The following is a 20,018-nucleotide window of genomic DNA, read 5'->3' as shown; positions in this document are numbered from 1 at the left end:
TTTTTATGTGAGATGCTGCAAATCCACATATTTGACTGGTTTTAAACCAATGTGATTTGAGAAATCCCAGAACTACGTTGAGATCCCACAGTGCCACTGGAGGCACAAAAAAGGGGTTTGTATATGCAATACTCCCTTGACAAACTTCTGGACTTCAGGAACTGAAGCCAATTCTTTCTGGAAGAAAATTTACAGGGCCGAATTTGAACCTTAATGGACCCCAATTTGAGGCCCATAGACACTCCTGTTTGCAGGAAATGCAGGAAACGACCGAGTTGAAATTTCTTTGTGGGGCCTTCCTGGCCTCACACCACGCAACAAATTTTCGCCACACGTGGTGATAATGTTGTGCGGTCACCTCCTTTCTGGCTTTGACCAGGGTAGGAATGACCTCTTCCGGAATGCCTTTTTTCCCTTAGGATCCGGCTTTCCATCGCCATGCCGACAAACGCAGCTGCGGTAAGTCTTGGAACAGACATGGTACTTGCTGAAGCAAGTCCCTTCTTAGCGGCAGAGGCCATAAGACCTCTGTAAGCATCTCTTGAAGTTCCGGGTACCAAGTCCTTCTTGGCCAATCCGGAGCCATGAGTATAGTTCTTACTCCTCTACGTCTTATAATTCTCAGCACCTTAGGTATGAGAAGCAGAGGAGGGAACACATACACCGACTGGTACACCCACGGTGTTACCAGAACGTCCACATCTATTGCCTGAGGGTCCCTTGACCTGGCGCAATACCTGTCCCGTTTTTTGTTCAGACGGGACGCCATCATGTCCACCTTTGGTATTTCCCAACAGTTTACAATCATGTGGAAAAAACTTCTCAATGAAGTTTCCACTCTCCCGGGTGGAGGTCGTGCTGAGGAAGTCTGCTTCCCAGTTTCCATTCCCGGGATGAAAAACTGCTGACAGTGTTATCACATGATTTTCCGCCCAGCGAAAAGTCCTTGCAGTTTCTGCCATTGCCCTCCTGCTTCTTGTGTCGCCCTGTCTGTTTACGTGGGCGACTGCCGTGATGTTTTTCCCACTGGATCAATACCGGCTGACCTTGAAGCAGAGGTCTTGCTAAGCTTAGAGCATTATAAATTTACCCTTAGCTCCAGTATATTTATGTGGAGAAAAGTCTCCATACTTGATCACACTCCCTGGAAATTTTTCCCTTGTGTGACTGCTCCCCAGCCTCTCAGGCTGGGCTCCGTGGTTACCAGCATCCAATCCTGAATGCCGAATCTGCGGCCCTCTAGAAGATGAGCACTCTATAACCACCACAGGAGAGACACCCTTGTCCTTGGATATTGGGTTATCCGCTGATGCATCTGAAGATGCGATCCGGACCATTTGTCCAGCAGATCCCACTGAAAAGTTCTTACGTGAAATCTGCCGAATGGAATTGCTTCGTAGGAAGCCACCATTTTTACCAGGACCCTTGTGCAATGATGCACTGTTTTTAGGAGGTTCCTGACTTGCTCGGATAACTCCCTGGCTTTCTCTTCCGGGAGAAACACCTTTTTCTGGACTGTGTCCAGAATCATCCCTAGGCACAGCAGACGTGTCGTCGGGATCAGCTGCGATTTTGGAATATTTAGAATCCACCCGTGCTGATTGTAGCAGTATCCGAGATAGTGCTACTCCGACCTCCAACTGTTCCCTGGACTATGCCCCTATCAGGAGATCGTCCAAGTAAGGGATAATTAAGACGCCTTTTCTTCGAAGAAGAATCATCAATTCGGCCATTACCTTGGTAAAGACCCCGGGGTGCCGTGGACAATCCAAACGGCAGCGTCTGAAACTGATAGTGACAGTTCTGCACCACGAACCTGAGGTACCCTTAGTGAGAAGGGCAAATTTGGGACATAGAGGTAAGCATCCCTGATGTCCCGGGACACTATATAGTCCCCTTGGTTCGTTATCACTGCTCTGAGTGACTTCATCTTAATTTGAACCTTTGTAAGTGTTCAAAAAAAATTTTTTTTTTTTTTTTTTTAGAATAAGTCTCACCTAGCCTTCTGGCTTCAGTACCACAATATAGTGTGGAATAATACCCCTTTTCTGTAGTAGGAGGGGTAATTTAATTGTCACCTGCTGGGAACACAGCTTGTGAATTTTTTCCCATACTACCTCCTTGTCGGAGGGAGACTTGGTAAAGCAGACTTCAGGAGCCTGCGAAGGGGAAACGTCTCGACATTCCCATCTGTACCCCCGGGATACTACTTGTAGGATCCAGGGGTCCTGTACGGTCTCAGCGCCATGCTGAGAACTTGTCAGACGCGGTGGAACGCTTCTGTTCCTGGGAATAGGCTGCCTGTTGCAGTCTTCTTCCCTTTCCTCTATCCCTGGGCAGATATGATCTTATAGGGACGAGAGGACTGAGGCTGAAAAGACGGTGTCTTTTTCTGCAGAGATGTGACTTAGGGTAAAAAACGGTGGATTTTCCAGCAGTTGCCGTGACCACCAGGTCCGATGGACCGACCCCAAACAAGTCCTCTTCCTTTATACGGCCATACTGTGCCGTTTGGAATCTGCATCACCTGACCACTGTCGTGTCCATAACATCTTCTGGCAGTTATGGACATCGCGTTTATTCATGATGCCAGAGTGCAAATATCCCTCTGTGCATCTCGCATATATAGAAATGCTCTATAGTCAATAAAATACTGTCCCTGTCAAGGGTATCAATATTTTTAGTCAGGGAATCCGACCAAGCCACCCTAGCTCTGCACATCCAGGCTGAGGCGATCGCTGGCCGCAGTATAACACCAGTATGTGTGTATATACTTTTTATTATATTTTCCAGCCTTGTCAGCTGGTCCTTGAGGACGGCCCTATCTATAGACGGTACCGCCACTTGTTTTGATAAGCGTGTGAGCGCCTTATCCACCTTAAGGGGTGTTTCCCAACGCGCCCTAACTTCTGGCGGGAAAGGGTATACCGCCCATAATTTTCTATCGGGGGGAACCCACGCATCATCACACACTTTATTTAATTTATCTGATTCAGGAAAAACTATGGTAGTTTTTTCACATCCCACATAATACCCTCTTTTGTGGTACTTGTAGTATCAGAAATACGTAACACCTCCTTCATTGCCTTTAACGTGTGGCCCTAATAAGGAATACGTTTGTTTATTCACCGTCGACACTGGATTCAGTGTCCCTGTCTGTGTCTGTGTCGACCGACTAAAGTAAACGGGCGTTTTAAAACCCTTGACGGTGTTTTTGAGACGTCTGGACCGTACTAATTGTTTGTCGGCCGTCTCATGTCGTCAACCGACCTTGCAGCGTGTTGACATTATCACGTAATTTCCTAAATAAGCCATCCATTCCGGTGTCGACTCCCTAGAGAGTGACATCACCATTACAGGCAATTGCTCCGCCTCCTCACCAACATCGTCCTCCTACCTGTCGACACACACGTACCGACACACAGCATACACACAGGGAATGCTCTGATAGAGGACAGGACCCACTAGCCCTTTGGAGAGACAGAGGGAGAGTTTGCCAGCACACACCAAAAACGCTATAATTATATAGGGACAACCTTATATAAGTGTTTTCCCTTATAGCATCTTAATATATATATAAGCATATCGCCAAATTAGTGCCCCCCCTCTCTGTTTTAACCCTGTTTCTGTAGTGCAGTGCAGGGGAGAGCCTGGGAGCCTTCCCTCCAGCCTTTCTGTGAGGGAAAATGGCGCTGTGTGCTGAGGAGATAGGCCCCGCCCCTTTTTCGGCGGCCTCGTCTCCCGCTCTTAACGGATTCTGGCAGGGGTTAAATATCTCCATATAGCCTCCGGAGGCTATATGTGAGGTATTTTTAGCCAAAATAGGTATTCATTTGCCTCCCAGGGCGCCCCCCTCCCAGCGCCCTGCACCCTCAGTGACTGCCGTGTGAAGTGTGCTGAGAGGAAAATGGCGCACAGCTGCAGTGCTGTGCGCTACCTTTAGAAGACTGAGGAGTCTTCTGCCGCCGATTCTGGACCTCTTCTTACTTCAGCATCTGCAAGGGGGCCGGCGGCAAGGCTCCGGTGACCATCCAGGCTGTACCTGTGATCGTCCCTCTGGAGCTGATGTCCAGTAGCCAAGAAGCCAATCCATCCTGCACGCAGGTGAGTTCACTTCTTCTCCCCTAAGTCCCTCGTTGCAGTGATCCTGTTGCCAGCAGGACTCACTGTAAAATAAAAAACCTAAGCTAAACTTTCCTAAGCAGCTCTTTAGGAGAGCCACCTAGATTGCACCCTTCTCGGCCGGGCACAAAATCTAACTGGCTTGGAGGAGGGTCATAGGGGGAGGAGCCAGTGCACACCACCTGATCCTAAAGCTTTACTTTTTGTGCCCTGTCTCCTGCGGAGCCGCTATTCCCCATGGTCCTTTCAGGAACCCCAGCATCCACTAGGACGATAGAGAAATACTGATACCCTGTGTGCTACAAGTCAATGCCCCTTGTTCAAGCATGCGCCTTAGCTGCAAACAAATAGTCTCTAATTTGGGGTTGGGTGAAGGGTCCAAAACATATTGTTGCACCTGGGCCCACCACTCACTAGTTCCGCCACTGTTTCATCCATCAGGACAACCCATCAGCCTACACAGCTCTCTCTGTGAAGCAGTTTTTGGATGAGAAACAGATTGCAGCACTAGGACACCCTCCACACTCACCAGACCAAGCGCAGTGTGGCTTCTTTCTTTTCCCTAACGTTAAATCTGTAAACAAAGGAACCTCTTTTGCAGCAGTTACTGAGATAAAGAAAATTATGGTGCTGTTGAGACAGCTGACATTTGAGCTACAGTATGGCTTTGACCAATGGAAAATAAGAATTCAGCAGGGTGTGGATGCAGAAGGGGAACAGTTAAAATGTACTTGATATATAATTAAACATAAATTATAGCATCAGTCTCGTTATTTAATCGCCACATCTCGTATAAGGCAAGGCCCAATATATGCCAGCCTTGCTTGGTGTTGCCCTAGCAATGTAATAACAAGTTTTACAAACGCAGAATCTAATGCTTACTAAAACCAGTTTCAGTGAGAGTTAATTATCATTATATGTTAAGCCCAGTTAAAAAATTTAAATGTTTGTTTACCAAAAAGTGGAGATATAAAAGGCATAGGAGCAGTGGTGGGATTCAAATAAATTAACAACCGGTTCTATGTCCTAATGACCATTTTAAGTATACCGAAAGGTAGTTTAATAATTCATGCATTTAATACTCAAATAATACCCATTATGCGTTATGCCACACACTGTAATGCCAATTACATATTATGATACACACAGTTATGGTCCTGACACCATTTTATGCCCACACACAATAATGCCACTTACATTGCCTGGGGTCTCCCGTGCGTTGCCAGGGGTTTCATGCGCGTTGCTAGGGGTCTCCTGTGCGTTGCCAGGGGTTTCATGCATGTTGCTAGGGGTCTCCTGTGCATTGCCAGGGGTTTCATGCACGTTGCTAGGGGTCTCCTGTGCGTTGCCAGGGGTTTCATGCATGTTGCTAGGGGTCTCCTGTGCGTTGCCAGGGGTTTCATGCGCGTTGCTAGGGGTCTCCTGTGCGTTGTCAGGGGTTTCCTGTGTGTTGCCAGGTATCTTCTGGCCGCTGCCCCAGTAAAGTTAAGAAGGGTGGGTGTGGACTTCAGTGGTTACTGCTAGCCCCCGCAGCCCCCGCAGTAGATTGAGACGCGATGGGGGCTGCGGAAGCGCTTCTGTACCAAAGCAGTCACAGCAGTGTAAAAAAAACACCCTCTTAAAATGCCCGCCGCCGAGGAGACAGGCGCTAGAGGTCAAATGTGACCTCTAGCATCTGTCTCCTCCTTGGCGGCGGCCATTTTTGGTTGTTTTTTTTTACATTGCTATGGTACAGAAGCACTTCCGCAGCCCCCAGCGCATCTCAATCTACTGCGGGGGCAGCGGCGGCTAGCGCTACTGGGGCAGCGGCGGGATCCATGGGTGCTCCTCGCGGTCCATGGGTGCTCGGGCCCGGGAGCACCCACGCAATTAGCAACCGGTTCTAAGAACCATACCTAACTTTAGGTATCGGTTCTAAAGAACCGGTGCGAACCGGCTGAATCCCACCACTGCATAGGAGGTATACAATATCCTGGCTGCCCAGCTAGATGGGGGGTATGGAGCAGTCAGGTAAGAGATGTGTGTGGTGGTGGGGGGAGCTACATTTACGTCATTGTAGCTCCACCCCTCGCTGTACAATTACAATTCCCAGCGTTTCTAAGGTGAATCGCATCATGGAGCCAGTAAAGTGGGTGTCAGCAGGCAGTGTCCGGTATACTTGCATACTATTTTGGGCGTCCCAAGATTAGCCAGGTATGGTAGGAAGTTGAACAGTAAGGGCCAGGGCGTGGAAGTGCCACGTTACAGCTCTTATAAGTTGGTCTCTGACGTATATGTCTATTTTTTTTTTAACCATGACCATATCCAGCTGGACTTTTAAGCAAGGCAAGGTATGTGCAGGGTATCTAGGGATGGCCATTGGTGAGTTATCCATCGGTGGTACCATTGATGGATAACCTTGATGGTGTAAAACCATCTGTAAGGAAACCGTCAGTGGTTTTACCTATCGATGTTCACCCTTGCATTACTGTAAGATGAACTGTGGGCCAATCGGAGCCCAGGGGTGTGGATTCTTAGTGTCAGGGGCGGGGCTAAGCTCCATGCCCTGACACTTTGATGGGGGGGTGGGGGGGAAACTGTAGCACTGACCCATCTATGGTGGGAAACTATCTGGTTCCCCCCATTGATGGTAAAAGTATGCAACATCTGTCATAGACCATCGATTGAATCATCGATGCTTGATGGCCATTCCTAAGGGTGTCACAAGGAACATTAGCAAAAGTGGAATATGGGTTTAACTCCATATGTGTAAAACATACATATCCACAGTTTCTCTGACGTCCTAGTGGATGCTGGGAACTCCGTAAGGACCAGGGGGAATAGCGGCTCCGCAGGAGACTGGGCACAAAAGTAAAAGCTTTAGGACTACCTGGTGTGCACTGGCTCCTCCCCCTATGACCCTCCTCCAAGCCTCAGTTAGATTTTTGTGCCCGAACGAGAAGGGTGCACACTAGGTGGCTCTCCTGAGCTGCTTAGTGAAAAAGTTTAAGTATAGGTTTTTTATTTTCAGTGAGTCCTGCTGGCAACAGGTTCACTGCACCGAGGGACTAAGGGGAGAAGAAGCGAACTCACCTGCGTGCAGAGTGGATTGGGCTTCTTAGGCTACTGGACATTAGCTCCAGAGGGACGATCACAGGCCCAGCCATGGATGGGTCCCAGAGCCGCGCCGCCGGCCCCCTTACAGAGCCAGAAGACAGAAGAGGTCCGGGAAATCGGCGGCAGAAGACGTCCTGTCTTCAATAAGGTAGCGCACAGCACCGCAGCTGTGCGCCATTGCTCTCAGCACACTTCACACTCCGGTCACTGAGGGTGCAGGGCGCTGGGGGGGGGCGCCCTGAGACGCAATAAAAACACCTTAGATGGCGAAAAATACATCACATATAGCTCCTGGGCTATATGGATGCATTTAACCCCTGCCAGTTTTTCCTTAAAAAAGCGGGAGAAAGGCCGCCGAGAAGGGGGCGGAGCCTATCTCCTCAGCACACAAGCGCCATTTTTCCTCACAGCTCCGCTGGAAGGACGTCTCCCTGACTCTCCCCTGCAGTCCTGCACTACAGAAACAGGGTAAAACAAGAGAGGGGGGGCACTAATTTGGCAGATTAATCAATACAGCAGCTATATAAGGGAAAAACACTTATATAAGGTTATCCCTGTATATATATAGCGCTCTGGTGTGTGCTGGCAAACTCTCCCTCTGTCTCCCCAAAGGGCTAGTGGGGTCCTGTCCTCTATCAGAGCATTCCCTGTGTGTGTGCTGTGTGTCGGTACGTTGTGTCGACATGTATGAGGAGGAAAATGGTATGGAGGCGGAGCAATTGCCTGTAATAGTGATGTCACCCCCTAGGGAGTCGACACCTGACTGGATGGTCTTATGGAAGGAATTACGTGACAGCGTCAGCACTTTACAAAAGACTGTTGACGACATGAGACAGCCGGCAAATCTGTTAGTACCTGTCCAGGCGTCTCAAACACAGTCAGGGGCTCTAAAGCGCCCGTTACCTCAGATGGTCGACACAGACCCAGACACGGACACTGACTCCAGTGTCGACGGTGAGGAAACAAACGTGTTTTCCAGTAGGGCCACACGTTACATGATCACGGCAATGAAGGAGGTTTTGAACATATCTGATACTACAAGTACCACAAAAAAGGGTATTATGTGGGGTGTGAAAAAACTACCCGTAGTTTTTCCTGAATCAGATGAATTAAATGAGGTGTGTGATGAAGCGTGGGTTTCCCCCGATAAAAAACTGCTAATTTCTAAAAAATTATTGGCATTATACCCTTTCCCGCCAGAGGTTAGGGCGCGTTGGGGAACACCCCCTAGGTTAGATAAGGCGCTCACACGCTTATCAAAACAAGTGGCGTTACCGTCTCCTGATACGGCCGCCCTCAAGGAGCCAGCTGACAGGAAGCTGGAAAATATCCTAAAAAGTATATACACACATACTGGTGTTATACTGCGACCAGCAATCGCCTCAGCCTGGATGTGCAGTGCTGGGGTGGCTTGGTCGGATTCCCTGACTGAAAATATTGATACCCTGGACAGGGACAGTATATTATTGACTATAGAGCATTTAAAGGATGCATTTCTATATATGCGAGATGCACAGAGGGATATTTGCACTCTGGCATCAAGAGTAAGTGCGCTGTCCATTTCTGCCAGAAGAGGGTTATGGACGCGACAGTGGTCAGGTGATGCGGATTCCAAACGGCATATGGAAGTATTGCCGTATACAGGGGAGGAGTTATTTGGGGTCGGTCTATCGGACCTGGTGGCCACGGCAACGGCTGGGAAATCCACCTTTTTACCCCAGGTCACCTCTCAGCAGAAAAAGACACCGTCTTTTCAGGCTCAGTCCTTTCGTCCCCATAAGGGCAAGCGGGCAAAAGGCCACTCATATCTGCCCCGGGGCAGAGGAAGGGGAAAAAGACTGCAGCAGGCAGCCTCTTCCCAGGAACAGAAGCCCTCCCCCGCTTCTGCCAAGTCCTCAGCATGACGCTGGGGCCTTACAAGCGGACTCAGGTTCGGTGGGGGGTCGTCTCAAGAATTTCAGCGCGCAGTGGGCTCACTCGCAAGTGGACCCCTGGATCCTACAGGTAGTATCTCAGGGGTACAAATTGGAATTCGAGACGTCTCCCCCTCGCCGGTTCCTGAAGTCTGCTTTACCAACGTCTCCCTCCGACAGGGAGGCGGTATTGGAAGCCATTCACAAGCTGTATTCCCAGCAGGTGATAATCAAGGTACCCCTCCTACAACAGGGAAAGGGGTATTATTCCACGCTGTTTGTGGTACCGAAGCCGGACGGCTCGGTGAGACCTATTTTAAATCTGAAATCCTTGAACACTTACATACAAAGGTTCAAATTCAAGATGGAGTCACTCAGAGCAGTGATAGCGAACCTGGAAGAAGGGGACTATATGGTGTCTCTGGACATCAAGGATGCTTACCTCCATGTCCCAATTTGCCCTTCTCACCAAGGGTACCTCAGGTTTGTGGTACAGAACTGTCACTATCAGTTTCAGACGCTGCCGTTTGGATTGTCCACGGCACCCCGGGTCTTTACCAAGGTAATGGCCGAAATGATGATTCTTCTTCGAAGAAAAGGCGTCTTAATTATCCCTTACTTGGACGATCTCCTGATAAGGGCAAGGTCCAGGGAACAGTTAGAGGTCGGAGTAGCACTATCTCAAGTAGTACTACGACAGCACGGGTGGATTCTAAATATTCCAAAATCGCAGCTGATTCCGACGACACGTCTGCTGTTCCTAGGGATGATTCTGGACACAGTCCAGAAAAAGGTGTTTCTCCCGGAGGAGAAAGCCAGGGAGTTATCCGAGCTAGTCAGGAACCTCCTAAAACCAGGCCAAGTGTCAGTGCATCAATGCACAAGGGTCCTGGGAAAAATGGTGGCTTCTTACGAAGCGATTCCATTCGGCAGATTCCACGCAAGAACTTTTCAGTGGGATCTGCTGGACAAATGGTCCGGATCGCATCTTCAGATGCATCAGCGGATAACCCTGTCTCCAAGGACAAGGGTGTCTCTCCTGTGGTGGTTGCAGAGTGCTCATCTTCTAGAGGGCCGCAGATTCGGCATTCAGGACTGGGTCCTGGTGACCACGGATGCCAGCCTGAGAGGCTGGGGAGCAGTCACACAGGGAAGAAATTTCCAGGGCTTGTGGTCAAGCATGGAAACGTCATTTCACATAAATATCCTGGAACTAAGGGCCATTTACAATGCCCTAAGTCAAGCAAGGCCTCTGCTTCAGGGTCAGCCGGTGTTGATCCAGTCGGACAACATCACGGCAGTCGCCCACGTAAACAGACAGGGCGGCACAAGAAGCAGGAGGGCAATAGCAGAAGTTGCAAGGATTCTTCGCTGGGCGGAAAATCATGTGATAGCACTGTCAGCAGTGTTCATTCCGGGAGTGGACAACTGGGAAGCAGACTTCCTCAGCAGACACGACCTCCACCCGGGGGAGTGGGGACTTCACCCAGAAGTCTTCCACATGATTGTGAACCATTGGGAAAAACCAAAGGTGGACATGATGGCGTCCCGCCTCAACAAAAAACTAGACAGATATTGCGCCAGGTCAAGGGACCCTCAGGCAATAGCTGTGGACGCTCTGGTAACACCGTGGGTGTACCAGTCAGTGTATGTGTTCCCTCCTCTGCCTCTCATACCCAAGGTACTGAGAATCATAAGAAGGAGAGGAGTAAGGACTATACTCGTGGCTCCGGATTGGCCAAGAAGGACTTGGTACCCGGAACTTCAAGAGATGCTCACGGAGGACCCGTGGCCTCTACCTCTAAGAAAGGACCTGCTCCAGCAGGGACCCTGTCTGTTCCAAGACTTACCGCGGCTGCGTTTGACGGCATGGCGGTTGAACGCCGGATCCAGAAGGAAAAAGGCATTCCGGATGAAGTCATCCCTACCCTGATCAAAGCCAGGAAGGATGTAACCGTGCAACATTATCACCGTATTTGGCGTAAATATGTTGCGTGGTGTGAGGCCAGGAAGGCCCCTACAGAGGAATTTCAACTGGGTCGTTTCCTGCATTTCCTGCAAACAGGACTGTCTATGGGCCTAAAATTAGGGTCCATTAAGGTTCAAATTTCGGCCCTGTCGATTTTCTTCCAGAAAGAACTGGCTTCAGTTCCTGAAGTTCAGACGTTTGTCAAGGGGGTACTGCATATACAGCCTCCTTTTGTGCCTCCAGTGGCACCTTGGGATCTCAATGTAGTTTTGGGGTTCCTAAAATCACATTGGTTTGAACCACTCACCACTGTGGACTTAAAATATCTCACATGGAAAGTGGTAATGCTGTTAGCCCTGGCTTCAGCCAGGCGTGTCTCAGAATTGGCGGCTTTATCCTATAAAAGCCCTTACCTAATTTTTCATACGGACAGGGCAGAATTGAGGACTCGTCCTCAATTTCTCCCTAAGGTGGTTTCAGCGTTTTACTTGAACCAGCCTATTGTGGTACCTGCGGCTACTAGGGACTTGGAGGACTCCAAGTTGCTAGACGTTGTCAGGGCCCTGAAAATATATGTTTCCAGGACGGCTGGAGTCAGAAAATCTGACTCGCTGTTTATCCTGTATGCACCCAACAAGCTGGGTGCTCCTGCTTCTAAGCAGACTATTGCTCGTTGGATTTGTAGTACAATTCAGCTTGCACATTCTGTGGCAGGCCTGCCACAGCCAAAATCTGTAAAAGCCCATTCCACAAGGAAAGTGGGCTCATCTTGGGCGGCTGCCCGAGGGGTCTCGGCTTTACAACTTTGCCGAGCAGCTACTTGGTCAGGGGCAAACACGTTTGCAAAATTCTACAAATTTGATAACCTGGCTGAGGAGGACCTGGAGTTCTCTCATTCGGTGCTGCAGAGTCATCCGCACTCTCCCGCCCGTTTGGGAGCTTTGGTATAATCCCCATGGTCCTTACGGAGTTCCCAGCATCCACTAGGACGTCAGAGAAAATAAGAATTTACTTACCGATAATTTTATTTCTCGTAGTCCGTAGTGGATGCTGGGCGCCCATCCCAAGTGCGGATTGTCTGCAATACTTGTACATAGTTATTGTTACAAAAATCGGGTTATTATTGTTGTGAGCCATCTTTTCAGAGGCTCCTCTGTTATCATGCTGTTAACTGGGTTCAGATCACAGGTTGTACGGTGTGATTGGTGTGGCTGGTATGAGTCTTACCCGGAATTCAAAATCCTTCCTTATTGTGTACGCTCGTCCGGGCACAGTATCCTAACTGAGGCTTGGAGGAGGGTCATAGGGGGAGGAGCCAGTGCACACCAGGTAGTCCTAAAGCTTTTACTTTTGTGCCCAGTCTCCTGCGGAGCCGCTATTCCCCCTGGTCCTTACGGAGTTCCCAGCATCCACTACGGACTACGAGAAATAGAATTATCGGTAAGTAAATTCTTATTTTTGCACTTTTGCAAATAAACAGCTGTGTTTCTGGAAGATTTTCAAGCTGCAAGATCTAACTTTCTCTTAGGTCCTAGAGGATGCTGGGGACTCCGTAAGGACCATGGGATATAGACGGGCTCCGCAGGAGATGTGGGCACTCTAAAGACTTTAGAATGGGTGTGCACTGGCTCCTCCCTCTATGACCCTCCTCCAGACCTCAGTTAGATCCTGTGCCCAGAGGAGACTGGGTGCACTGCAGGGGAGCTCTCCTGAGTTTCTCTGAAAATAGACTTTTTGTTAGTTTTTTTATTTTCAGGGAGCACTGCTGGCAACAGGCTCCCTGCTTCGTGGGACTGAGGGGGGACTGCTTCTTAGGCTACTGGACACCATTAGCTCCAGAGGGTCGGAACGCAGGTCTCACCCTCGCCGATCGTCCCGTCCTCCTCACAGAGCCGGAAGATAGAATCCGGGTGAGTATTAAGAAAAAAGAAGACTTCAGAGGCGGCAGAAGACTTCAGATCTTCACTGAGATAACGCGCAGCGGTAACGCTGCGCGCCATTGCTCCCACACATACACAGCGGGCACTGTAAGGGTGCAGGGCGCAGGGGGGGCGCCCTGGGCAGCAATATTAACCTCAAGGGACACTGGCAGATAGATTAGATACTGCAGAGGCGGTATATTGAAAAACCCCCGCCAGTATAAATAATTTGAGCGGGACCGAAGCCCGCCGGTGAGGGGGCGGAGCTTGATCCTCCAGCACTAACCAGCGCCATTTTCTCCACAGCACACTGCAGAGAAGCTGGCTCTCCGGACTTTCCCCTGCTGAACACAGTTACAGAGGGCAAAAAAGAGGGGGGGGGGGGACGACATTTAATTGGCGCAGTGAGTGTATTTATATATTTATATAAAAGTGCTGTACTAACTGGGATTTTATTCCAGTGTCCGGTGGCGCTGGGTGTGTGCTGGCATACTCTCTCTCTGTCTCTCCAAAGGGCCTTATTGGGGGACTGTCTCCATATAGATATATCCCTGAGTGTGTGGTTGTGTCGGTACGTGTGTGTCGGTATGTCTGAAGCGGAAGGCTCATCTAAGGAGGAGGTGGAGCAGATCAATGTGGTGTCTCCATCGGCAACGCTGACACCTGATTGGTTGGATATGTGGAATGTTTTAAATGCAAATGTGTCTTTATTACATAAGAGATTGGACAAAGCAGAGTCCTGGGATAAAACAGGGAGTCAATCCATGGCTTTGACTGTGTCACAGGGCCCTTCTGGGTCTCAGAAACATCCCCTGTCCCAAGTAGCAGACACTGATACCGACACGGATTCTGACTCCAGTGTCGACTACGATGATGCGAGGTTACACCCAAGGGTGGCCAAAAGTATTCATTATATGATTATTGCAATAAAAGATGTTTTGTATATCACAGTTGACCCCTCTGTCCCTGACACGAGGGTATGCATGTTTAAGGAAAAGAAACCTGAGGTAACCTTTCCCCCATCTCATGAGCTGAACGCGTTATTTGAAAAAGCTTGGGAAACTCCAGACAAAAAACTGCAGATTCCCAAGAGGATTCTTATGGCGTATCCTTTCCATGCACAGGACAGGGTACGGTGGGAATTCTCGCCAAGGGTGGACAAGGCTTTAACGCGCTTGTCCAAGAAGGTGGCGCTACCGTCTCCAGACACGGCAGCCCTCAAGGATCCTGCTGATCGCAGACAGGAAACTACCTTAAAATCAATTTATACACATACGGGTGCCTTGCTCAGACCGGCAATAGCGTCGGCTTGGGTTTGTAGCACTGTAGCAGCTTGGACAGATACCTTGTCAGATGACATTGATACCCTAGATAGGGATACCATTTTATTGACCTTAGGTCACATTAAAGACGCAGCCTTATATATGAGAGACGCTCAGAGAGACGTTGGGCTGCTAGGTTCGAGAGCCAACGCCATGACGATTTCTGCTAGGCGAGCCCTGTGGACCCGCCAATGGACGGGTGATGCCGACTCAAAGAGGCATAAGGAAGTTTTGCCTTACAAGGGTGAGGTTTTATTTGGGGAAGGTCTCGCGGACCTGGTTTTCACAGCTACTGCGGGTAAATCTACCTTTTTACCTTATGTTCCCCTACTGCAAAAGAGAACACCACAATATCAGATGCAGTCCTTTCGGCCGCATAAGTCCAGAAGAGGTCGGGGCTCTTCCTTCCTCACCAGAGGTAAGGGTAGAGGAAAAGGATGCCGGCTACGGCTAGTTCCCAGGAGCAGAAGTCCTCCCCGGCTTCTACTAAATCCACCGCATGACGCTGGGGCTCCACTGAGGGAGTCTGCGCCGGTGGGGGCACGTCTTCGACTCTTCAGCCACGTCTGGGTTCAGTCAGACGTGGATCCTTGGGCAATGGAAATTGTATCCCAGGGATACAAGCTGGAATTCGAAGACGTGCCTCCTCGCCGGTTTTTCAAATCGGCGTTACCAGCTTCTTCCCCAGAAAGGGAGATAGTTTTAGCTGCAATTCAAAAACTGTGTCAACAACAAGTGGTTGTCGAGGTTCCCCTAGTTCAACAGGGGAAGGGGTACTATTCAACCCTGTTTGTGGTTCCGAAACCGGATGGCTCGGTCATGCCCATTCTAAATCTAAAATCCCTAAACCTGTACTTGAAAAAGTTCAAATTCAAGATGGAATCGCTCCAGGCAGTTATCTCCAGCCTGGAAGGGGGGGATTTTATGGTGTCACTAGACATAAAGGATGCATTCCTTCATGTCCCCATATGTCCCCCTCATCAGGCGTACCTGAGATTCGCTGTACAGGACTGTCATTACTAGTTTCAGACGTTGCCGTTTGGGCTTTCCACGGCCCCGGGGATTTTCACCAAGGTAATGGCGGAAATGATGGTGCTCCTGCGCAGGCAGGGAGTCACAATTATCCCGTACTTGGACGATCTCCTGATAAAAGCGAGATCGAGAGATCAGTTGCTGAAAAGCGTGTCGCTCTCCCTGAGAGTGCTGCAGCAAAATGGCTGGATTCTAAATCTACCAAAGTCACAGTTGGTTCCAACGACTCGGCTATCTTTCTTAGGCATGTTTCTGGACACGGAACAAAAGAGGGTTTTTCTCCCGATGGAAAAAGCCCAGGAACTACAGAACATGGTCAGAGACCTGTTAAAACCGAAAAGAGTGTCAGTCCATCAATGCACTCGAGTACTGGGAAAAATGGTGGCGACCTACGAGGCCATCCCCTTCGGCAGGTTTCATGCGAGGACATTTCAGTGGGACCTTCTGGACAAGTGGTCCGGGTCCCATCTTCAAATTCATCAAAAAATAAGCTGTCCCCCAGGGCCAGGGTGTCTCTCCTGTGGTGGCTGCAGAGTGCTCACCTTCTAGAGGGTCGCAGGTTCGGCATTCAAGACTGGGTTCTGGTGACCACGGACGCGAGCCTCCGAGGATGGGGAGCAGTCACACAAGGAAGAAACTTTCAGGGACTATGGTCAAGCCAGGAGGCTTGTCTACACATCAACATACTGGAATTGAGGGCCATATACAACGGCCTACGACAAGCGGAGAATCTTCTTCGCAACCTACCGGTTCTGATTCAATCAGACAACGTCACAGCCGTGGCTCATGTAAACCGCCAAGGCGGGACAAGGAGCAGAGTGGCAATGGCGGAAGCCACCAGGAATCTTCGCTGGGCGGAAAATCACGTAAGCGCTCTGTCAACAGTCTTCATTCCGGGAGTGGACAACTGGGAAGCAGACCTCCTCAGCAGACACGGTCTCCATCCAGGAGAGTGGGGACTTCATCAAGAAGTTTTTGCAGTGATAACAAGTTTTTGGGGACTTCCTCAAATAGACATGATGGCGTCACGCCTCAACAAGAAGCTTCGGAGGTATTGTGCCAGGTCAAGGGACCCGCAGGCAGTAGCGGTAGACGCCTTGGTGACACCATGGGTGTTTCAGTCGGTCTATGTGTTCCCTCCTCTTCCTCTCAAAAATATTGAGAATCATAAGACGAAAAAGAGTGCAGACAATACTCATTGTTCCAGATTGGCCTCAAATGGGCCTGGTATTCGGATCTTCGGGAGATGTTCACAGAAGATCCATGGCCTTTTCCTCTCAGGGAGGACCTGTTGCAGCAGGGGCTCTGCGTGTTCCAAGACTTACCGCGGTTACGTTTGACGGCATGGCGGTTGAACACCGAATCCTAGCTGGGAAAGGTATTCCGGAGGAAGTCATCCCTACTCTGATAAGGGTTAGGAAGGAGGTGACGGCGAAACGTTATCACCGTATTTGGAGGAAGTATGTATCTTGGTGTGAAGCCAAGAATGCTCCTACGGAATATTTCCACCTGGGCCGTTTTCTCCACTTTCTACAGACAGGAGTGGATATGGGCCTGAAGTTAGGCTCCATTAAGGTACAGTTTTCGGCCCTATCTATATTCTTTCAGAAGGAATTGGCTTCTCTCACAGAAGTCCAGACTTTTGCAAAGGGAGTGCTGCACATCCAGCCTCCATTTGTGCCCCCAGTGGCACCATGGGACCTTAACGTGGTGTTACGGTTCCTAAAATCTCACTGGTTTGAACCTCTTCAAACGGTTGATTTAAAATTTCTCACTTGGAAGGTGGTCATGTTGTTGGCCTTGGCATCTGCAAGGCGGGTATCCAAATTGGTGGCTTTGTCTCACAAAAGCCCCTATCTGATTTTCCATGTGGATAGAGCAGAGTTGAGGACCCATCCTCAATTTTTGCCTAAGGTGGTTTCATCGTTTCATATGAACCAACCTATTGTGGTGCCTGTGGCTACGGGAGACTTGGAGGATACCAAGTCCCTGGATGTAGTCAGGGCCTTAAAAATTTACGTAGCCAGGACGGCTCGGGTTAGGAAAACAGAGGCACTGTTTGTCCTGTATGCAGCCAACAAGGTTGGCGCTCCTGCTTCTAAGCAGACTATTGCTCGCTGGAACACGATTCAGCAGGCTCATTCTACGGCTGGATTGCCGTTACCAAATTCGGTAAAGACCCATTGCACTAGGAAGGTGGGCTCTTTTTGGGCGGCTGCCCGAGGCGTCTCGGCTTTACAGCTTTGCCGAGCAGCTACTTGGTCGGGTTCTAACACTTTTGCAAAATTCTACAAGTTTGATACCCTGGCTGATGAGGACCTCATGTTTGCTCAATCGGTGCTGCAGAGTCATCCGCACTCTCCCGCCCGGTCTGGAGCTTTGGTATAATCCCCAGGGTCCTTACGGAGTCCCCAGCATCCTCTAGGACGTAAAAGAAAATAAGATGTTAAACCTACCGGTAAATCTTTTTCTCCTAGTCCGTAGAGGATGCTGGGCGCCCGTCACAGTGCGGACATATTTCTGCAAGGCTTGTATATAGTTGTTGCTTACATAAGGGTTATGTTACAGTTAAGATCAGTCGTTGGCTGATGCTGTTTTGTTCATACTGTTAACTGGTTGCGTATATTCCAGGTTATACGGTGTGGATGGTGTGGGCTGGTATGAATCTTGCCCTTAGATTAACAAAAATCCTTTCCTCGTACTGTCCGTCTCCTCTGGGCACAGTTTCTCTAACTGAGGTCTGGAGGAGGGGCAAAGAGGGAGGAGCCAGTGCACACCCATTCTAAAGTCTTTCGAGTGCCCATGTCTCCTGCGGAGTCCGTCTAAACCCCATGGTCCTTACGGAGTCCCCAGCATCCTCTACGGACTAGGAGAAAAAGATTTACCGGTAGGTTTAAAATCTTATTTAACTATCACTATTGAGACATAAACAGATGTATAAATGGAGTAGTACCAACATACCTGTAAAAACTTTGGTAGAATGGATTGTTGTTCTATACCAAACACAACATGTAGTATCTCCAGGACAGACAGTAACTGGCACACCTGCATCACCAGCCCAATTGTGTAGAATGTATCTGCAAAAGAATCTAAACACAGTATATTGTAATGAATAAGCATGTGGCATAAGGGCAATGTAAAGGGGGATACACACTAAAGAGATGTGTGCTGAGCGATCTATCAGTGACCGCTCAGCATACATCTCTCCCCCCGCTCAGCACACAGCGCGATGTGTGCTGAGCGTGCGGAGGGGCGCTCATTTCACCCAGCGGGTGAAGTGAGCTACCTGCTAGATTGGCCTGCATGATCCAATCTAGCGATAGCGATACGCGGGGCTGCGCATCGCTATCGCTGTGAGCGGTACACACGGAGTGATCGCTGCTTAAAATCTAGGAAATCTATTCAGATTGCTTAGATTTTAAGCAGCAATCGCTCCGTGAGTACCCCCCTTTATTGGCTATACTTGTTATTCAGGTTTGTTAGCAAACCAAAAAAACACACTAACGGGCAAAACAATGTTGCACTGCTTGTGGGGCAGATGTAACACGTGCAGAGAGATTTACATTTGGGTGGGTTATTTTGTTTCTGTGCAGGGTAAATACTGGCTGCTTTGTTTTTACACTGCAATTTAGATTTCAGTTTGAACATACCCCACCCAAATCTAACACACTCTGCACATGTTACATCTGCCCCACCTGCAGTGCACATGGGCCCTCATTCCGAGTTGTTCGCTCGCAAGCTGCTTTTAGCAGCTTTGCACACGCTAAGCCGCCGCTTACTGGGAGTGAATCTTAGCATAGTAAAATTGCGAACGAAAGATTCTCAAAATTGCGATTACACACCTCTTAGCAGTTTCTGAGTAGCTTCAACCTTACTCGGCATCTGCGATCAGTTCAGTGCTTGTCGTTCCTGGTTTGACGTCACAAACACACCCAGCGTTCGCCCAGACACTCCTCCGTTTCTTCAGCCACTCCTGCGTTTTTCCCAGAAACGGTAGCGTTTTTTCGCACACACCCATAAAACGGCCTGTTTCCACCCAGAAACACCCACTTCCTGTCAATCACATTACGATCACCAGAACGAAGAAAAAACCGTAAGTAAAATTCCTAACTGCATAGCAAATTTACTTGGCGCAGTCGCACTGCGGACATTGCGCATGCGCATTCGCGACTAATCGCTCCGTTGCTGAAAAAAAAATAACGAGTGAACAACTCGGAATGACCCCCATGGTTTTAATGCATCCCACCCTTAATGTATTGGTCCATAAGTCCTTAATACAGTCTTAAATAATCAACTGGTTTAGTCGCCTTACCACAGAACAGCTGTACATTATTAAACCATAACTTATTCCCTGAAAATGGCCTGTTTTTTTTTATTTGCATTTCTGTAGCAGGCTACATTGGTTTCCACAGGGAAACCATCGGGGTGTAGTGGATCTTGATCCAGAGGCACCAACAGGCTAAAGATTTAGCTGTCCCAGGATGTATAGGGGTCTTCTCTATAACCACGCCTCCAGGAACTGAGAGCTCAGTTTCGAGTTGGTGCCTGCAGCAGCACTGTGCAGCCCTAAAAAGCTTTCTGAAGAAAATTTCTACTTCTCTGGCTGAGCTGTCAGCGTTGTATGTCAGGGTGACATTAAGCGCTG

At 49.2% G+C, this 20,018-nt stretch overlaps 1 protein-coding gene across 8 annotated transcripts in view; it reads right to left on the bottom strand.

The window, feature by feature from the left end:
- Positions 1–20,018, bottom strand: part of HACD4 (3-hydroxyacyl-CoA dehydratase 4) — a 78,371-nt gene that overhangs the window by 38,271 nt on the left and 20,082 nt on the right. For all 8 annotated transcript variants that reach the window (XM_063914156.1, XM_063914157.1, XM_063914159.1 and 5 more), the window contains exon 3: positions 18,335–18,462. In XM_063914156.1, coding sequence (XP_063770226.1) covers positions 18,335–18,462 — 128 coding nt within the window. The remainder of the gene's footprint in view (positions 1–18,334; positions 18,463–20,018) is intronic.

Source organism: Pseudophryne corroboree, chromosome 1, assembly GCF_028390025.1.
Source record: "Pseudophryne corroboree isolate aPseCor3 chromosome 1, aPseCor3.hap2, whole genome shotgun sequence".
NCBI classification, from domain to species: Eukaryota; Metazoa; Chordata; class Amphibia; order Anura; family Myobatrachidae; genus Pseudophryne; species Pseudophryne corroboree.
This window is presented reverse-complemented; position numbering and strand designations above follow the sequence as displayed.